The sequence below is a fragment of the Silurus aristotelis genome (genome assembly GCF_946808225.1).
Source record: "Silurus aristotelis genome assembly, chromosome: 18".
Classification (NCBI taxonomy): Eukaryota; Metazoa; Chordata; class Actinopteri; order Siluriformes; family Siluridae; genus Silurus; species Silurus aristotelis.
The window spans coordinates 14,161,167-14,181,685 of NC_139591.1; the positions used below are offsets into that span (position 1 = coordinate 14,161,167).

General features: G+C 39.2%; 1 protein-coding gene and 1 long non-coding RNA gene across 6 annotated transcripts in view; one reads left to right on the forward strand and one right to left on the reverse strand.

Annotated features, from left to right (window-relative positions):
- The window catches only part of LOC310741514, a 128,920-nt gene that overhangs the window by 50,077 nt on the left and 58,324 nt on the right, over positions 1-20,519 (forward strand). The window lies entirely within an intron of this gene.
- spina (spindlin a) lies at positions 1,888-19,670 on the reverse strand. 5 transcript variants are annotated; one of them, XM_083569422.1, is made up of 6 exons: positions 19,534-19,670; positions 7,949-8,226; positions 7,686-7,734; positions 7,121-7,371; positions 5,230-5,463; positions 1,888-4,915 (listed from the first exon to the last, which is right to left on the reverse strand). In XM_083569422.1, exons 2-6 carry the CDS (start codon positions 7,998-8,000, stop codon positions 4,716-4,718), a joined length of 786 nt encoding a protein of 261 aa, XP_083425548.1. In that variant the 5' UTR covers positions 8,001-8,226; positions 19,534-19,670; the 3' UTR covers positions 1,888-4,715. The 5 variants fall into 5 exon arrangements, with proteins under 5 accessions (XP_083425548.1, XP_083425549.1, XP_083425550.1 ...); XM_083569423.1 differs by having other exon boundaries at positions 19,453-19,664; XM_083569424.1 differs by lacking the exon at positions 19,534-19,670 and adding an exon at positions 19,113-19,455.

Consider the following 20,519-nt stretch of genomic DNA (forward strand, 5'->3'; position numbering starts at 1 on the left):
CATTTAGGAATAGCAACACCTATGCGACAAAGCAGTAGACCACAGTCAGTCACAGATCAGGGTCATGGACTACCGGGGTGCATGGTGCCTCAAAGTCGCCAGTGCTCTGTTGATTTGTGAAAAGTTCCAGACTTTCACAAGCATTAATAGCTGAACAAAAACAGTGGGAGCTTCATGGAATGGGTTTCCATGGCCGAAGTAACTGCATGCAAGATTCGCATCAAGTGGTGTAAAGTGTGCCACCACTGGACTCTGGAACAGTAGAAATGTGTTCTGTGGAGTGACTAATCCAAATTATTTGTTTGGCAAATAGATGGGCAACTCAAGGGTTGGCTGCCAGATTCCAGGTGAATGTAACCTCCCTGACTGTATGCCAACTGTCAAGTTTAGTGGAAGAGGGATAATGGTACAGGGCTGTTCTTCAGGAGTTGGGCTAGGCCCCTTACTTCCAGTAAAGGGAAATCGTAGTGCCTTTTTTGCGCAGCGGTCTCCGACCTTTTTTGCGCCACGGACCGATTTAATGTAAGAATATTTTCATGGACCGGCCTTTAAGGTGTGGCGGATAAATACGACCGGCATAAAAACTGGCATTTTCTAAATATAAAAGTAAACGTGAACCTACCGTGTTGTTTTTTGTTCATTTTGCTCCCTAAGGGGGGTTTGACTTTAGCGGTAATATATTATGTGTTAGCGGCCGAAGCAGCCCCTTTAAGGAGGTAGCAGATGTAGGTAAGACACATGCATTAAGAGTGAGTCATAGACAGATGTGGCGGAGAGAATCCGGTAATTTTCCAAAATAAAACATTGTTCAGAATCTGATTAATAAAACGGAAGCTACGTATTTGTTTCTGTGCGGCCCGGTACCAATTGACTGTGCCAAAGTGTAGAAATCAAGGCCATGGCATTGTTACTATTAGATTATATATGCAATTTTACAATATTTATTTCCACCCAGAGTTGCATTGATTTTTCAAGATCTTGTTTTGATGAGAGGGAAATTAGAGAACCCGAGTCTTCAGCACATACAGAAGATTCTCAATGGGGTTAAGATGACTCCTAAAACCACATTTTCACAGTTTGAACCCGATGACCCAGAGTGCAATCTTTATGCTCCCTAGCAAACTGAAGTCGTTTTTCCGATTACTTTCACTGATATCTGGTTTCCTTAGGACTACACAGATGTTTAATACCAAACCTTGAATTCTCTTGCACTTAGTTTTATTATTAAACATGGATGCGGGTTCCATTGGTTTTCTTCGCTCCCCGATTTAATTTCACCAAAAGTTTGTGATCTCAGATCGCAACCGTTCACATTTTTTCCCCGACCACATTTCTTCATCAAAGATGAAGGTGTTAATAATGCATTAGACAGTTCTAGACCAAATTTAGTAGTTTCAGTAGTTGTTTTCTGCAGGCCAAAAATTTTAACCTAATACCCTAAAGTAACATCTTTGTCACAACCACAGAATAGATATCTTCAACATTTTCAACAAATGAGAAGAGTCACTGCATCAGTTAGGGTTACCTGAAACATATTCATCAATATAGTATTTATATGCTTAGCATTCCTTTACTGCCATTCCGGGTGGGGGTCATGTTCAGGGTAAGACTTCTTGATCCCCAGACCTAGCATCCAGAAATTCCCAGAATACCCCAAGATCTTGGCAACAACATGTATTTTGCACAGTTGAATTTACAAACTCTTTAAAAATGACCGGTGAGAGCTGGATCTATCAATTAAAACACCTCCAAGATTTGATGTGAAAATGATCATAAAAATAATTTTCCCTCTCAATGTAATATGAACGTTTCAAAGGATTGCTCTGCACAAATACATAACATCAACATTTAAAAAAAAAAAAAAAAAAAAAAAAAAAAGTAGCCACGTCGAATTTCACATGAAGTTTTATTTTTTTATCTTATAAGGATAGACTTACATAATAATTATAAAAATTACTTACAGAATTAAGTAACAGGTTTAAAATGTGTTTATACTTCTAAATGCAAATAAAATGAACTATCTACAATGTTTAGAAAAAGAAAAACGCTGTTCAATAGAAGCCATAGAAGCGAAGAAAATGAAATCTATACATGTTTTTGTGACGATCACCAAATTGCACTTTTTTTCCTTTTACCTTTTTTAAACAAAGTAATCAAAGAGCATCAGCATCTCAAAGGGACCATAATAATGATTTTGTATTCTTCTCTCAATGTTTGCACTGAGCAGAGGGAGGGGAAAAAATACTTAAAAAAACAAAAAAAACAAAAAAAAAACACTTTCCTTTTTTCTTAACTTCTTACCAAGTTGAATTAGATATGTATGATAGTATGAAATTTCACCCACACAAAACTCGATCGCACAACACACAAGCATACACCTACACAACTCAACAAATGGATTCTTGAAATAATTTTTCCTCAAATATTTCCCATACTAATATACCGGATGTGTACAGTTTTACGTGTTTACGAGTAGATATGATCCCTCAAATGCTGTGTAACACTGGTACCTTGCCTTTTACTTGGCACTCCACATTAAAACACCAGTGCATTTGATCTGCTAGAGCTTACTAGAAAATAAAATACTTTCATTTTTAGAAATGGGTGAGAAAGAAAAAAAAAAAAGACCCCCCCCCCCCCCACAACTGTTAAACACAGTAAGCTTTTTTTTTTTTTTCCCTTTTAGGAAACGAAGAACTGAAAGAAAAGACGGGTACACATGCATCACACACTGACATACACTTACAACTCTACTCGTATCATGCAAAAAAAGAATGGCCTAGCATTCATAAATTTTTTTTTTCTCCGTTTGAATTTTCCCACGTTGACCGGACATCAAACACGGTACAATACTACAGTAGGTAAGTTGTAAAGAAAAAGGCCGAACTGTCCAATTGAGCGTCCGTTTTGCATAATGACACGTTCGTATGCCACTGCTGAAACAAGTCTGAAATGTACGCAAAGCTGCAACGGTTACTGAAGGTGTATACAAGGTTTCTTTTCTCTTAGTCTTCCCCGATATTGATTATGAATCACAATGGTTTAATGAACAGCAGTTCTTTTTGTTTTATGCTTGTGTTTTTTTTTTGGTAAGCTATGCATTAAGGTTGTACGGTTAAACAGCTGTGACATCATTTCCACTGCTTATGGTTGAAATAACGCCGTTGTGTATATTAGAATTGAGAGTGTTCTCTCCGTGCCCTTATTCAATTAAATTTGTTATTTTGTATACTGTGTTTTTGGACTGCAAGTAAGTGAACACTGTTTAAAATGAACAGAACAGGTCTAGCTGGTTGAATGGATGAAAAAGAAAAAAGAAAAAAAAAAGACATGAGGTAATGACTAACATGTGTGGCTGCTATGTGTTGCTTGAAACATTGCAACATTCCTGAGGAGAGAAAATCCCCCCAGGTCATCAGACACACAGCTCTCTCAGGGACGTATAAAAGACAGATATGAAACGCAGACGATCATTTACAGCGAGGCACATACATTTCAACTGTAAAAAAAAAAAAAAAAAAAAAAAAAAAAAAAAAAAAAAACAATCTCAAAAGGCTAACTGTGTAAGAAGCTAAAATTTGTTTCTATCAGATATGATTCAAATGAGTTGCGAAACACTACCTGAACACTTCTATTATTTATTGCAGTTTTTTCTTAGTATTACTACCAAGAAAATTGAATCGTTTTGGAATATTTGGCCAATTAAGACCCCCCCACCCCAATCCCCCAGGCATATTCGTTTGGAAACAATTACAAACAAAGTGTAAAATCTAACTGTGCTGTGGTGAAATGAAATACACTGCATAATAAAATGAAGATGGTAGGGAGCAATCCACGAATAGCACGCAATACAAATCGCAAAACACGTTTAAAACACAGTTACGAAGGCATCCATGTGCCATAGCCGAATATCACAAGAACGATAGAATCAATTCTGTTCACTATTTTCCCCCCCAAAATGAATGCATGTAAAATGGCTTTCAGACCAGTGGCTAAATTTTGATAAATAAGTGCTCCAATATGTCAGAGGCCAAATAAAATTAGTGCTTACAACAGAAACAGATCATGGAATAATGTGAAATTTATCTTTAAAAAAAACCCAACAAAAACAAACAAACAAACAAAAACAAGCAAACAGCACAGTATGAAATAAGCTGGTGAGCAACAACTACAAATATGCATCATCTATCAAACAGATGAGTAAAAATTTGTAGCATGTAATTTGGTGGGAGCAACTGAGATTTTCAATCCTCACTGCTGTGTGCTATAATGAACTGCATCAAAGTGAGTGAAATTTTCAGCGATTAAAGGCTGAGTAAAGGCTCTCAGCCATCAAAAGTGCCCGATTCAAAAGTGAGAACTGGAGGCCGACCTCCCGATTCTCCCAAGTGGAAATGATGTACGCCTGTTTTTCAACAGGAATGAACAACACTTAAAAAAAAAAAAAAAAAAACAAACAAACAAAAAAAAAACAATATGAACATTGTAGCTACTTTTGTTTAGGGAATAACATGTCAAAAACAACACCTATCCCATCGTGTGGAAACGAGAAATAAAGACACTTAACTAGTGGCAATCGAAGGCTCCAGTGAAATATCCATCACCGCATCTCCGTTAAAGATGGTGCAAAGAAACGCTCCATGAGGACTTTTGGCAGCAAGTTTGTGGATCACATCTGAAGTCAGTCTCCTCCTGGGCCTCCTCCGTTCTCCTGCCTACGACGTTTTCACCAAATCGTACACATAAATGTGAAAGTCGTCATCAAACTTGATGAAATAGACAGAGGGCTTTGCCTCCACCTGGTGTATGACCATGCCAGTCCGTTTGGAGCCATCCTCTTTAGCGTACTCCACTTGCTTGCCCACAAGGCTGTCCACCACCTCTCCGGGCTCGCGCTCTGCCGGGGGAGAATCGTCTGAAAAAGTAAAAGGCAAAACAATATTTAGCGCCAGGAATTTGCAAATGGAGAGGAAGAGTGCCTCTGGTTTTAAGAGCGCTGACGAATGGTGCACATGTTCTTCATATCCTATTTTAACTCCATACAGATTTTGCCCATATTTGAAAAAGGTTACGAATATATGAAATTCTTTCCTCCTACTCCGCTGTGCTCTTTCCTTCCTTTAGATTCTGTCAGTATTGCTTTTTATATAATAGACTTTATCCTTTGTCTCTTTTTGGCATCCTCTCTCCTGGCCTCCTGTATGCTTAAATATCTTGAACCAAACTCACTCGAATCTGGCATGATCCTCAGGTCTCCGTCTTTGTAGTCGTCGAGCAGCTGATACATGTAGAGGACCGGGTCCTTTTCATAAGTGATATAAAACCATGTGTTCATAATTGGTGCACGGGCCAACACCATGCCCCGCCACTCATCCTTTGAGCCTTCCTCCGTTTCGAACATGTGCTCCACCGCCTTGCCTATCATCGTGTCAGCCAGATGTGCGTCGCTGATGCGCGTGGAAGCTGGTGCAAGGATGAGTAAAGAAGAAAAATCAACAACCTGGATTCATAAATGCATTTTTACTCAAATTGAATGGAAATTTTTGGATCTGTCAGAATAAGTTTTAGTGCTTATGTTAGCATGCAATATTTATTATGTAATGATTCATCAAAATGCACAAATATCAATGTGCATAGTAGCTGTATATTTAAGTTTTAACACCAGAACTCATAACGACCTACAGGCAGAATACATAAGGCTGCACCAATTCTTCAGTAGCTTTTAAATGACACCAGACCTGCACTGCTGCAATCTACAATGCTCAAAAAGGTGATCAGAGAACTTGGGTGTGTTTAAACTGACTTTGGAGATGTATTTTGGGTTAAATTGATGGCTTACGCACTGTTACCGAGCTCTATATGTTTTATAGAATAATTTCACCATGCCTGAGATTTTGTTTTTGAGACAAGTTATAAAATGTAGTTATTTCTCATTTGGTACAATAACAATATTACACCACTGTTCATAGCAAGTTTTAACCAAACAAATATATTGTTTGTTTCAGAAATGTAAAGAGTCTTTTCAAATCTACAACAAATCTAATCAATAAGATTAAATCAAAATTTTTTGGAGAATCAAAATGAATCAAGTCAGCATTCATGCTGTGGTATAATATGTAAAAAACGGTGCAATCCAGGAGCACGTAGTGTGTTTTAGTTACAGAGTTCAGGTCTGTTACATCACCATGAAATGTGTTCTGTTTAGACATTAACACCAAAATATTTACACAGAACTTAAATAAAAGTTCTAGTTTCTAACTTCATAATGTACATCTATCAAAACAGTTCTTAATGCAGCTGCATAAATTATGTATAATTTTGTAATTACATACTTAAAATGATACATCTGTAATTCTGTGATACATCTGTGATTTTCTTTGAAAATGCGGCAAACACGTCTGGGTGAATTTTGCCAAGTAGCTACAAAAAAATATGAAAATTTATTACCCTTTTTTTTTTTTTTTTTACAAAGAACATAATAGACACCATGCTAACAAAAATATTGGATATACAAACAATCCTCTACCACCATCTAGTGACAGACATGAAAACATTTTACTTTTAAAGTAACGTTGATAATTGGTATAAAAGATTTTTTTTATTTTTTTTATTTGGTATTAACTCTGCCTGTATTATTTTCTGATAAATCTTTCTGGTTCATTTCTGGTTTAAAACTACAAAGCCAAATTTAAATCAGCATCTAAGATACTCTTCTTATACCCTATCATGTTACGGACCTGTTGCCAATTAACTTAATGAATTGCAATATTCCTCTACAGCTGTTTCATTTGCATAACGCTTACATTCCCAGCCTATTGCTGCCGTATCCCAAATGTTTGATACGTGTGGAATTTTTTCTTCTTTTTCCTCAATTTAAACATTTGATATGTTTTCTGTGTTCTATTGTAAATAAAAGATGGGTTTATGAGATTTGCAAATCAAAACATTGTTTTTATTTACAATTTCCCCACTGTCCCAACATTTTTGGTGCCACCATTAGTGGAGGGCACTCTATCTGTTCAGAGGGTGGTAGCTGTTTACTCACAATGGGTTTGTATTTGGCTACATACCGATTCAATATGTATGGTAAAAAATATACAAAAAGAAAATCAAGGCGTACCTACACGGTCCGGCAGGACTTCCAACCCCTGCACCCTCTCATCCTTGTGCAGCTCCAGACCATATACGCAGTCGAACCCATCGTACTTGATTAGATAGAGGGATGGGTTGACCGGCACTTGGTCTAACACTGTACCCTTCCACTGGGACGCTGCTCCACTGCCCTCTTTCCAGATGTGCTGGATGCGGCAGCCCACTATGTTTCGCCGGGGCTGGGACACTTTGGTTGGCCCCACAGTGCTTTTGTGTTTTCTGTATAAATAAACATGGAAATGACTGTACAGCAAGTTAATGCAAAAACCGCTTTCTGGCATAATTTGAGAAGTGTTCTGTGTACACTATGAAAATCCACTGTGACCTGGATAGATTTAGTTCACAGCCAAATCAAGCGAACACCAATAAGTCGACATGGGAATAAATCAGTTTAGTTTTGCCTTTAAATTCTGTTCTGACTCAACCAGGTCACGACAAAAAGCAGTCAACAAGGAGTATGAACAAAGTCAGTGTGACTAATTTACATGGTAAATCGGATTTCCAAAGGAAAAAATAAAAGGGACACAACTTACTTGTGGGAATTCTTTTTCTTCATCATATTTGCAGACACACCGGCATGTCCTTAAACCGTCAAATCATGCACAGATAAAATGTTATTAAAAACAGGCTTTTGAGCGGTTTCATGTACACACACACACACACACACACACACACACAAACACACACAAACACACACAAACACACACAAACACACACACACACACACACACACACACACACACACACACACACACACACACACACACACACACACAAAACCTTGTGTTTCGATTACCTGAATCAGCTCTGGATCTCTGGCCTGCGTTCTTCCCGAATGGGGTCTTCATTCATCTGGATGTAGGGGAGCAGCCTTGCTGCCAAACTAGGGTGAAAATATAAATTCAAATCTTTCAAATGATTAAAAAATGGGTGTAGTGAAAATAGGGTGAAAGAGGAAAAAAATTGTTGGCAGACAATCCAATCATCCAATCTGGTGTCAGCAGCCCACTCAGGGCTCTGGCAGGTGATGGCAGGAATCCAGTCTTTTACTTTTGTTACAAGGGCTTGTAAAACCTATAAAAAAAAAAAGAAAAAAAAAGAGAGAAAATGAAAAGCAGATTTAGAATTTTAAACGTTGAAAGGAATACCACAGTGGTTCTCTGCCAGCTTTATTATTTTGTACATGAAGCCCAAGTGAGTTGAATCAGCCTACATACAAGCTAAAGAGAATTAATCTCAAAACTTTCAGCCATAATGCAGAGCAGATGTCTCTGATTGCATTCCAAGTTTAAAAACTGACTTTTAATTGGACTGATGTAAACTCATTGAAGAGCATTTCCTACAACACTCTTGATCTTCCAAACATTCTGTGAAATGTTGATCACATATGCATCAATGTAAAATGTTACTTGGCTTATTGGTTACAAATCAGGGTTATAAATATTAGGGCTGCAACAACTAATCGCTAAAATCCATATTGAAATTCAACGTCAACGAATGCTGTTATCGATTAGTGGGGCTCCTCAAGTTACGGGTTAGCGTGACGGCAAGATAACACAGCCGCTTGCGGAATGCCGCAGAGTACAGGTCAAGCGGCAGCAGAAAAAGGTGTGCGTCCCAAGTCATCAGAGCATTTTATATTAAACTCAACAAAGAACTTGCAAGTTATGCAAAGCGGCGCTTGTGTAGGATAGAAGTAATTCAGCGATGCAGGAGCACATGATAAGAAAACACTCTGGTGTCAACGGATGAAGGCGAAACATTAGCAAGGTGAGCAAAAACTGTATAATCCTCATCATGTGAAAATGGTACAGTTTAATGAAGTGTTATTGTGTAAACTGTTTGTTAACTTCAGGACAGTCGCACTGGATCTGTTATGGCGTGACCTCGACTCAAAGAAACCGTTGCGGACAAACAAGCAGCAAATAACTGCAGCAGCAAGCGATTACAATTTTAGTCACTGTTGTTGTTTTCAGCGAATGTTTATGCAAATTTGTACGCCAATGCATATTTTCTTTTCTATTTTTTTGCTCTTTTTTGTTTTTTAATCAAGCCTATTTTATATATTCTCTCACAAAAGTGAGTACACTCCTCACATTTCTCACTCAAAGGACAATACTAATAAAAAACTTTACGGGTATATTTTATAGTAGTCACTGCGCAGCTTGTATAGCAATATAGATTTAATGTCCTTTAAAAAAATAACTGAACCTACAGCCATTATTGTCAAAATAGCTGGCAAACAAAAGTGAGTACACCCTAAGTGAACATGTCAAAACTGTGTCCAAAGTGTCAATATTTTGTGTAAGCACCATTGGTATATAGTACATTTAACAGCTGCCCTCCAACACACAAGGGAGGAAATGTCCTGGACCTGGTTTTTACCCGCCCTACACCAGCTACAGACATGACTGCCACTCCACTTCCAATCTCTGATCATCCCCTGGTTTCCTTTTTAATCACTCTTCCTATTCAACCTAAAAATAATTTACATGTCTCTCTTATCCGTCCTAACCTTCACTCTATCTCTCCCTCCTCTGTAACTTCATGTACTCTTTCCTCTCTACCCTTAGATTTTGCTACGGACTCCTTCCTCTCATCTCTTTCCTCAACCATGAACCTCCTTTGCCCCTTGACTACAAGACCCAAGAAGACTTCTTGTCCCACACCGTGGCTGTCAGAAGTTTTGCGCAGTAATCGACGAGAATTTAGATCTGCAGAGAGGACGTGGAAAAAAATCACAACTTGATGTAGACCTCTCATCTTACCGTGCACTCCTGACCAAATTTTCATTGGAGGTGACTTCTGCCAAAACTGCCTTCTACAAGGAAAAGCTTGAGGCCTCTGCACAAGATCCTCGTAAGCTTCACAACATCTTCTCTTCTCTACTAAACCCCCCTGCTGCACCTGCTCCATCCTCCCTGACTGCTAATGACTTTGCCTCCTTCTATGATGAGAAGATTAAGAAAATCTGCCAGACCTTCACTTCCTCTCCAACAATGACTACACAACACAGCCAACAATCCACTACGTCTCTGTCAAGCTTCTCAACCTTAACAGAAGATGAGATACTGCAAGTCATCCGATCTTGCAATCCCACCACCTGTCCTCTGGATCCAATCCCTTCAACTACGCCCCAGACCATCACGCAAGATCTCCTGCCCTTCATCTCCACAATCATCAATGGGTCATTAACATCTGGCTATGTACCAACTACCTTCAAGCAAGCAAGGGTCATTCCTATCTTGAAGAAACCTGCTCTGGATCCATCAGACATCAACAACTACAGACCGGTATCACTTCTCTCCTTTCTTTCTAAATCTCTGGAACGCACTGTTTTTAACCAACTGTCTGTCTATCTCTCACAGAACAACCTCCATGATCCAAACCAGTCTGGGTTCAAAGCGGCACATTCCACAGAGACGGCACTTTTGGCTGTTTCTGAGAAACTACATGCTGCTCGGTCAGCCAAGCTGTCATCTGTACTTATCTTTCTGGACCTTTCAGCAGCATTTGACACAGTCAACCACAAGACACTTTTGTCAACCCTCAAGAGCCTTTGTATCTGCGGAACAGCATGGGAATGGTTTGCTTCCTACCTGGAAGGGATCCACATCTGCCACATGCAGACTCACCACTGGTGTCCCACAAGGCTCTGTACTTTGTCCCCTCCTTTGCTCCCTCTATACCCACTCCATTGGTGAAGTCATATCCTTACATGGGTTTTCTTATCACTGCTATGCAGATGACACTCAACTGATCTTTTCTTTCCCTCCATCAGATACCACAGCTTCCGCTCGGATCTCAGCATGCATGTCAGACATATCTTTATGGATGAGTGCTCACCAACCTAAACTCAACCCCAGCAAAACAGAACTGCTGGTCATCCCAGGTGATTCATCCCCAGGTCAAGATCTCCAAATAACACTTCATGACTCTCTGCTCTCCTCTTCAGCCACTGCTCGTAACCTTGGGGTAACTATGGACAATGAACTGTCTTTTTTCCCACATGTCGCTAATGTTGCTCGTTCTTGTCGATTTCTTCTCTATAACATCCGAAGGATGCAACCATTTCTGTCCATACAGGCTTCCCAGGTGCTTGTTCAGTCTCTTGTCATTTCAAGACTTGACTACTGCAACTCTCTGCTGGCAGGTCTCCCCCTGAACGCTATTCGTCCACTGCAAATGATCCAAAACGCAGCGGCACGACTTGTGTTCAATCAGCCCAAGTTTTCCCACACCACCCCACTGCTGCGCTCCCTTCACTGGCTTTCAGTAGCTGCACGTATCAGATTCAAAACACTGATGCTTGCCTACAAGGCCAAAATTGGACCAGCACCATCTTACCTCAGTGACTATCACATCTCGCACTGCACCACGCTGTCTGAGATCCTCCAGCACTGCTCGACTGGTACCACCTTCTCTCAGAATGAGAGGTAAGTACACTTCAAGGCTCTTCTCTGTTCTGGCACCGAGGTGGTGGAATGAACTTCAACTAGATGTCCGTACAGGAGAGTCCCTGGTTATCTTTAAGCGACGACTGAAGACCTACCTCTTCCTGAAATACCTAAATTAGCACTTTCCAAGTTTGTTGAATTCGAGTTATATTTATATTAAGTTTGTAATCTTGCGTACCAGTGTAGATTTATTCATTACTAGAGATTTAAAGCACTTTTGTACGTTGCTCTGGATAAGGGCGTCTGCTAAATGCCGCAAATGTAAATGTAAATGTAGTACAGCCTGAAACCTCCTGGGCATGGAATTTACCAGAACTGCACAGGTTGCTGCTGGAATCCTCTTCCACTCTTCCACAATGACACATGGTGCTTCTACACCTTCCACTTAAGGATCCCCACAGCTGCTCAAAAGGGCTTAGGTCTGGAAATATATTTGGTCACTCAATCACCTTCACCTTCCTCAGCAAGGCAGTTGTCATTTTGGTGGTGTGTTTGGGGTCGTTATGTTGAAAAACTGCCGTTAGGCCCAGTTTCTGAAGGGAAGGTGTCATGTTCTGCTTCAAAATGTCACAGTACATGTTGGAAGCCATGTTTCCCTCAATGAACCACAGCTTCTCAGAACCAGCAGCACACATGCAGCCCCAGACCATTTTGCTACCACCACCATACTTAATTGTAGGCAAAAAAATTTTCTTGGTTCTCCTCGCCAGGCCATGACCACACATGCTGGACACCATCTGACCAAACAAGTTTATTTTAGTCTCATCAGACGAGAAGACATGGTTCCAGGAAGTCATGCTCCTGGACAGATTGTCTTTAGCAAACTGTTCGCAGACTTTTTTGGGAGCCAGCTTCAGAAGAGGCTTCTTTCTCGTTCTGCAACCTCTAAAGCAATGCTGGCAGCACTCATGTGTCTGTTTTTAGAAGCAGCTTCTGCACCCGAAGCACAGCACAAGGACTCAACTTCTTTGTGAGACCTGTTCTTAGTGGAACCCTTCTTGGAAAACCCCTGGCCACTGTATTGTAACTTAGTTTCAGGGTGTTGATCTTTCAGCCTTGGTCATCATTGTGGAGAGCAACAATTCTCAAATAATTCTCAAATCCTCAGAGAGTTCTTTGCCATGAGGAGACATGTTAAACATCCAGTGGTCAGTATGAGAGAATTGTATTCAAAGCACCAAATTTTAACTGCTTTAATACAAGATACACAAATTTGTATGGTCCTGTGAAGCAGACAAAAGCCATGAACATGATGAATAGGACATGTGGCTTTGCATGGTTTCACAACATACAGCTGTTCTTACTCACTTTTTTGCCGTTAGCCGCGCACCAGGAAATGGCTAGTGGGTAACGCTAGCATTATGGATTCTTTAGAGTTTTATGTACAGCTTTAAGAAAAGGGATGAAGACATTTGTTAAAGTGTGCCGAAATATGTAGACCAGATAAGATCATAACTTTAGAAAAACAAATAGTAAATGTAAAACACACACATACACACACACACACACACACCTGGGTTGCCCAAATGAGGCCTAACAAATATAAACTAATTAATTTTTTTATTTATTTTAACAATTTAATTTGTGCCAATTTATTTGACTTAATTTATCAATATAATAAAAACTGTGTATTGCATTAATTTGGTTTATTTTATTTTTATATATAATAAATCGTTTAAAAAATGTTAACTGTTCAAATGTTGATGATCACAAATATTACTAATAAATTGTGTTGGTGAATGTTTGCTCTGTTTCCACACAAATTGTTTTAATTGCCGGATGTGTGCGTCATGGCGGCTTTTGCTGCTTGATGTGAGACTCTGCGCATCAATAAAACATTTAGCTATTAAAAAGTATTTTATTTTATTATTATTTATTTTTTTTTTATCCGGGTAAAGAAGGGACAGTCAATAAATGTGTTGCATTGAAGGATTTAATTACACCTCCTTTATATTTACAGTGGTACCTTGACCTACGAGTGCATTAATGTACGCGTTTTCCGAGCTACGAGCGGTCACTTAGTCTATTTTTTGCTTTGTTACGCGAGCAAAAATTGAGGTACAAGCTCGAGACGCCACTGCTAGATGGCGAAACGGAGCCAGAAAGCGAAGATTGTGACGAAAAATAAGATAAGCAAAGAAGTAAAAGTAAAAAATTTAAAGTTTAGGGATATGTAGTGTACAGTAGTGAGAGAGAGTAGCAAAAAAAACGGGAGTTTTCCCACCTCAGCCGCTTATCGCCTCTACCTCCCACCCCCCTCCGCCGGCATCTTCGTCAAGTCGTCTCATCTTCAAGGTAAATACACTGAATAAAACCTTATTATATCTTTACATACTCTTTCTATTATGTTTTTATATGATTTGTTATTTAGAAATGTATTTTCCTAATTTAATAACATGAAACATAAAAACAGGGTGTCTTTTTGAGGGTTGGAACGGATTAATGCCATTTTAAGTATTTTCAATGGGGGAAGACTGATTTGATGTGCGAACTATTTGAGATACGCGCTCGTCCACGGAACGAATTAAACTCGTAGGTCAAGGTACCACTGTACTTATTTATATTTTTTATACAAAATAGTCAAACAGAAATGCGTGCTGCGTTAATACAATTAGTGCGGTTGAAATACATTTGGCAATATAGCGTATATATTTGGACTGTAAAAATTAATGCAAAAGTATTGACTCACCCATTCAAATCACTGATTTCAGGTGTTCCAATCACTTCCATTGCCACAAGTGTACAAACATTTGTAAAAAAAATGGGTCACTCTCAAGAGCGTGGTACCGCGGCAATATGTCACCTGTGCAATAAGTCCAGTCGTAAAATTTCCTCAATACTAAATATTCCACAGTCAACTGTTAGTGGTATTATAACAAAGTGGAAGCGAGTGGGAACGACAGAAACAGTGTTAGACCATGTAAAATCACAGAGCGGGTCAGAGGATGCTGAGACACATAGTGCACAGAGGTCATCAACCATCTGCAGGGGCAATAGCTACAGACCTCCAAACTTCATTAAGGCCTTCAAATTAGCTCAAGAACAGTGCGTAGAGAGCTTCATGGAATGGGTTTCCATGGTCTAACAGCTGCATCCAAGCCTTATATCACCAAGTGCAATGCAAAGCATCAGATGCAGTGGTGCAAAGCACGCCGCCACCGGACTCTAGAGCAGTGGAGACGTGTTGTCTGGACGAATCACGCTTCATTGTCTGGCAATCTGATGGACGAGTCTGGGTTTGGTGGTTGCTAGTGTAAAGTTTGGTGGAGGTGGATATGACGTGGGGTTGTTTCTCAGGAGTTGGGCTCGGCCCCTAAATTCCAGTGAAAGGCACTTATAATGCTTCAGCGTACCAAGACATTTTGGACAATTCCCAAGTTTGTGGGAACAGTTTGGGGACGGCCCGTTTCTGTTCCAACATGACTGACATCAGTGTACAAACCAAGGTCTATAAAGACATGAATGAGTGAGTTTGGTGTGGAAGAACTTGACTGGCGTGCACTCAACCTGATAGAACTTCTTTGGGATGAATTGAGTGGAGACTGCGATCCAGGCCTTCTTGTCCAACATTAGTGTCTAAACTAACAAATGCACTTCTGGATGAATGGTCAAAAAGTCCCATTAGCACACTCTAAAACCTTGTGGAAAGCTTTCCCTGAAGAGTTGAAGCCGTTATAGCTGCAAAGGGTGGGCCAACATCATATTAATCCCCCGATTAAGAATCGGATGTTACTCAAGTTCATTTGCATGTGAAGGCAGACGAGCAAATAGTTTTGGCAAAATAGTGCATCTTTTGTGCAGTGACATAACTACTTTTCCTATTACAATTAGTGTTTGAATTTTACATTTTAAACTCCTTGAAAAGTCTCTTCTCAGTACAAGATGTTTGGATTTTCTTTTTAGATTATTAAATACTTACATTTAACATGAGGTACTTTAAACTTGAAATAGGGATCATGACATCAATCACGAAAGACAAAAGTAAGTAAAGAGAATAAGTAAGAAGAGAGAAACGGATATCATCAATAAGTTAAAGACTGCTATACATGAAAGCAAAAGAAAATCAACAAAGTTTAAAAATTGCCATTTTTTTACCAGAGTTGTTCCAGCATGCAGCGCTGAGACAAACTAGTTACATAGAACAATAACTTAACAAAAAATTTATTTTTGTTAAAAAAAAAAAAAAAATCACCCAGTTTCTTGCATCCAAAAGAAAATTGCATCACAATGCTTTCAGGACCAGTTCTGCTACTGAAAGCTACAGTCATATTTAGTCAAACCTTTAGGGTTCCTTATCCTCATCTAACATTATTAACCAACCTCAGTTGGTTAACAAAAAAAAAAAAAGAAACAACAACAACAAAAAGAGGAAAAGATAAGCAGTTCTCTCAATGAGCAAATAGACAATGGGGAAGTAAAAAAAATATATACTTGAGATAGAAATTGAATGATGCATTATTTTATTCCTCTGTTTGATCACCTTAATTAAAGGAAACCAGAGTAAGTCTGTTACTGTGAGCTGCTCTTAAACCTGGTCTCTCATTGCCAGACCCTTTCAGATGAACTCATTACTTCTTCAGATCTATTCCTAATTCTGTTGCTTTTAAAATTGAGGTTGAACACAAGCCTGTTAGCATGTGATTACACTGCTGTTAGTCAGTAACTCTTGGCTTATCCTTAATGCAATGTTTATAAGCAGTAGGGTACAAAAAAACGAACAAAAACATTCCTATTTCTATGACGTAATTTATAAAACTATAAAAATGTATATTTCTCGCTCTTAAATTACATTTTAAAATCCTATAAACCATATCACTGTGATATGTAAAAACCATATCAGGGATTTGACATATCTAGCGACATTTTTCGTATTCTATTATTAGTTAATTTATTTGTTCTGTAATCTCAGTATTCTTCATATCTTACTGATGAGGGTTTCTGGTGATACATTTATGCCATTTGGCAGATGCCTTTATCCAGTGATTACAACTGTCTCATTTATACAACTGAGCAGTTGAGAGTTAAGAAGAATGGCTCCATGGTGCTGCTTGGACTTGAATTAATGACCTTCCAACTTGAAGTGCAACATCTTAACCACTATGCTACCACTTCGCCTAATCACAAAGTTTTCCTGCTCTGAAGTTCAAATGAAATGTCCTGATGCTAATGAATTTCTTTTTGAAAACAGGAAGCCAGAGTGACCGCATGTTGAAGTTCTTGAATGATTGATTTAGACAACAGCCAATAGCTTTCATTGCGATGCACCACACCTCCGCCAAACGTAAACACTCCTGACAGTATCTTAGCAATCTGACTAAAGATAGAGAGAAGCCAAGAGTTTAATGAGAGCCTTTTTTAAACTACGAAGAATCTCACACACAGTCAGATTCACCCACGCCTGTATATTTTAACGAGAATGAGACCCTAGAATTAAACGTTCAGAAATGCTAAAACTTTTTGGAGAATAGTTGAGATCACATGCTGACAGTAACAGAGGTATCTCGGCATTTGAGAGGTACGACATACAATTTTCTTACTGATTGAAAAAGACAGAGCTGTGCTTCTGTTCGGGCCAATATTGCAATGCTGTGGCACAAAGTTGGTAAAACATGCAACACAAGCCATGTAACCACCATCTTGCACAAATGCCATGTTGGAATGAAGACTAACCATTTTGATCTAACAAGGCATGATGTGAAAACGTAGACGGAAAGACTAATGGAGAGGACCCTCTACACTTTCCATTCGAATGACTTCCATTGGTATGCATTCAAATGCTCGAGACCAGAAAGCAAACTCAATACAAAGAAATCTCGTTACGTACCAAAATTTCTGGTCAATTTTGTCCAGCAAATTTGTGTCACGTGAAGTCATGTGACCAATAGAAGATTGACACATCATGACATGCCCGCTTTAGGAAATATAAAATGGAGACAGATGGAATGCCAATAAAAGCTGTGTTGCATTTCCTAATTTTATTTATCAGATTTTAACAGAACATAACGTCGACATTAAAAAGGAAGCTGTCTGGTTTGAGACGTCGCCGTGTACAGAAACAGATGGTACGTTTTAAACATTGGTGCGTGACGTTCATATCATATCACCTCTGCCTATGTTTGCATTGGTTTTCTGCAGAAAATATTGCCTTGTGTGTAGAGAGAGAAGCATGCCCCTAAGGAGGGGACAGGGCACACATTCTAGAGCAGGGGTCCACAGCCCAGTGCCCAACCCACTGTACCGGGCCAGAGATCAGAACAAAATTAAACCTTTATAATTTTTATTATATTTCAATTTTAATGACTTTCGCAGTCTGCAGCACTATTAATAAAACGCCAACAACAACAAAAAACGTCCACCTATGCCAAGTTCCCACACTTGTTTTGGTGTATAATAATGAAACCATGTAATATGTATAATAAAACATGCACATTATTGAGAATGACAATATATACGAACACCTCTCAGGACCCCCAATGGGCCAAGGGCCACAGTAGGTCTGTGCAAAAATTTCTTGAAAACAAACAGTGATGCAAAAAAGGTTGTGGTCTGCTGTTCTAGAGCACATTGAAAACGATTAAGTAGACAAACAAGACTTGTAGACACAAACAACATACTCCGGTATTGGTATGCATTAAAAAATTGCATTTCTGATCAAATTTTCGGACCAACTGGGAAAATCCATTAGGCCTCGGAACAAACAAAAGGGGACGTTATTGGCAGCTGGTACAGTTGGCTTTTGTTACATGAAGGTGAACATTACTCCTAATTGATCCATTAGGGCTGTAAAGGTGCCCTACAAACCCGTTCAGCACAAATACAAATGAAGTGGCGTGGCGGCCCCCGCCCCCTTCCACACACACACACACACACACACACACACACAACACGCTTCGTTCCACTGATTCATGCCTCGTCTGTAACTCGGGGTGCAATCTGAACCCATTATTTCGGCCTGATGAGGTTTCAGCCTGAGACTTTACATTTCAAATGAGCTACAGGACAGTGAGAGACACTGAGCAGCGATCAGCTAACCGGATCACCTTTCTGCAAAATGCATTCAAAAGTAAAAGGTTAGAGAGCGAGCTGCCAAGCAAATCTAAAAAACTGTACCTTTGCATTTTGATGACGACAATCGTGTAAATTTAAATCCTTTTTTAAAAACCAATCGAACGGACCGTTATAAATGTATATACACAACCAAATACACACATCCAAGCTGGCTATATACATAAGCGTATACATAACGTGACAATATTATTGCAACAATATCATTTCAGTATGCTAACACAAATATATACACGCACAACGTAACAATTAATGAGAGAAAAGATGTTTCTTTGCCTCGATGACAGCTGCACACAAGTCACTTTTATCATTCCGTGCAATTTACGAATAAAATACCAGCTTTAAAGAAAAAAAGGCTATAGATATACAGCGCAACTCGACCATTCTCCTCTCCAAAATATGCTAAGTTAAAAAAGATAAACGTGCACAAGCGAATACCTCAGCTAACCTTTATCGACTGCAGAGGTCGTGATTATCCCAGGAGAACACAAAATAAGGCTCGCCACACATTTGAAAAGGGCCGTAGCCATGCAAACTGCAAAACCTACACATGTAGAAAAAAATTTCACAAATGTTAGCCAGAGAGCTAGCTCTGTAAGCAGGGAACGATGTCAGCCATGTTTCCTGGGCTATTATTTACAATCCCCGCAGCAGCCGAACAAAGGAGGGACTGTAGGGGGAAAAAATGCGACGCTGCCCGTCTGACAAGAACCACATTTCAAATGATAACAAAAAAAATGTCTGGAGAGGAAAAAGAAAAGCCTGCACTCAGCCTTACAGTGTCGCTCGAAAGCCGTGTGTCGGTGTATTTCACAATTCTCACGAAGCAATAAACGTGTTTGGTGATATGTCAGCTTACCCCCTTAAAAAAAAAAAAAAAAATGAATTTATAGCAGGCTACGGAAGATTTTCCTCTCCCGCTTTCTGTATCCAGCAGCAGCAGTTTTGATGAGCTCAACTGCGGCCGAGACTTCCCCCTCCCTTTCGCCCTCCTATTTGCCAAATACTGCTCCACCATTAGAAGCGCAAGGGAGCGGTACTTCCTGCGCAATAGTGAGCGCCTGTACTGTTCCATCTTTTTTTTTTTTTTACCTTCTTCTCTAAACTTGAGGGCAAAATTGTGTGTTTCTGCGCATACAATGCGACAATGATGGTTTGATTAAAATCAAAATGTGCTTTTATTCTACAACAAATCATTATCATGTTCACAAAAACGACTCGTGAGTACTTGCAAGTGATGTCTCTGTTGAAACTGGGAGAGTGTATAAAGGGATGTAAGGATTCAGACCAGGTGTGGTATAGGATGGCAGAAATATATCTTGCTCTAGATCTACCACGACAATGACCAGAATATAAATGGCTTTTGAAAATGAATGCTCGAAAGAATGAATGACTGAATGTAAGATTATTCAAGGATGTTATAGATATTTCAAGATCCATTCATCTGGGTGCATTTTCCAAAAATTATATGTTCCAGAAATGCAACTTTGGTTGAGTCTCAGTCCCTGTTTCAGTAGACAGTGTACAATTTAGGGAGTTGGCCATTTTAAGGGCACTCTCCATCACAAAATCCTTCTAGTACACTGAAACTTTTGCTCCCTAAAAGTTCCTAAAATGTACCAGAAAAAACACGGAGCATCTACTCACATTGTGTTCCCTTAGTGGAAATGATGACACATTTGTGATAGTGGACAAACTCTAAGCCATTTTCTTCTTCAAATGTATGTAGCTGACATTACTGTTTTTGTTCATACTTTATTTGAGATTCTAAATATACAATTTAAGTCTAATGGCTTTTAGGTGGTTAATGATTTAAAATTTTCTACCAGCTAGCCTACAATCCTG

Coding starts and splice junctions, on each gene's coding strand:
- spina (XM_083569422.1), bottom strand. CDS start 8,000: ATGAAGACCCCATTCGGGAAGAACGCAGGCCAGAGATCCAGAGCTGAT. Junction 5,464..7,120: donor AGTCCTGCCGGACCGTGTAG/GTACGCCTTGAT, acceptor TCCTTGCACCAG/CTTCCACGCGCATCAGCGAC. Junction 4,916..5,229: donor GAGGATCATGCCAGATTCGA/GTGAGTTTGGTT, acceptor TTACTTTTTCAG/ACGATTCTCCCCCGGCAGAG.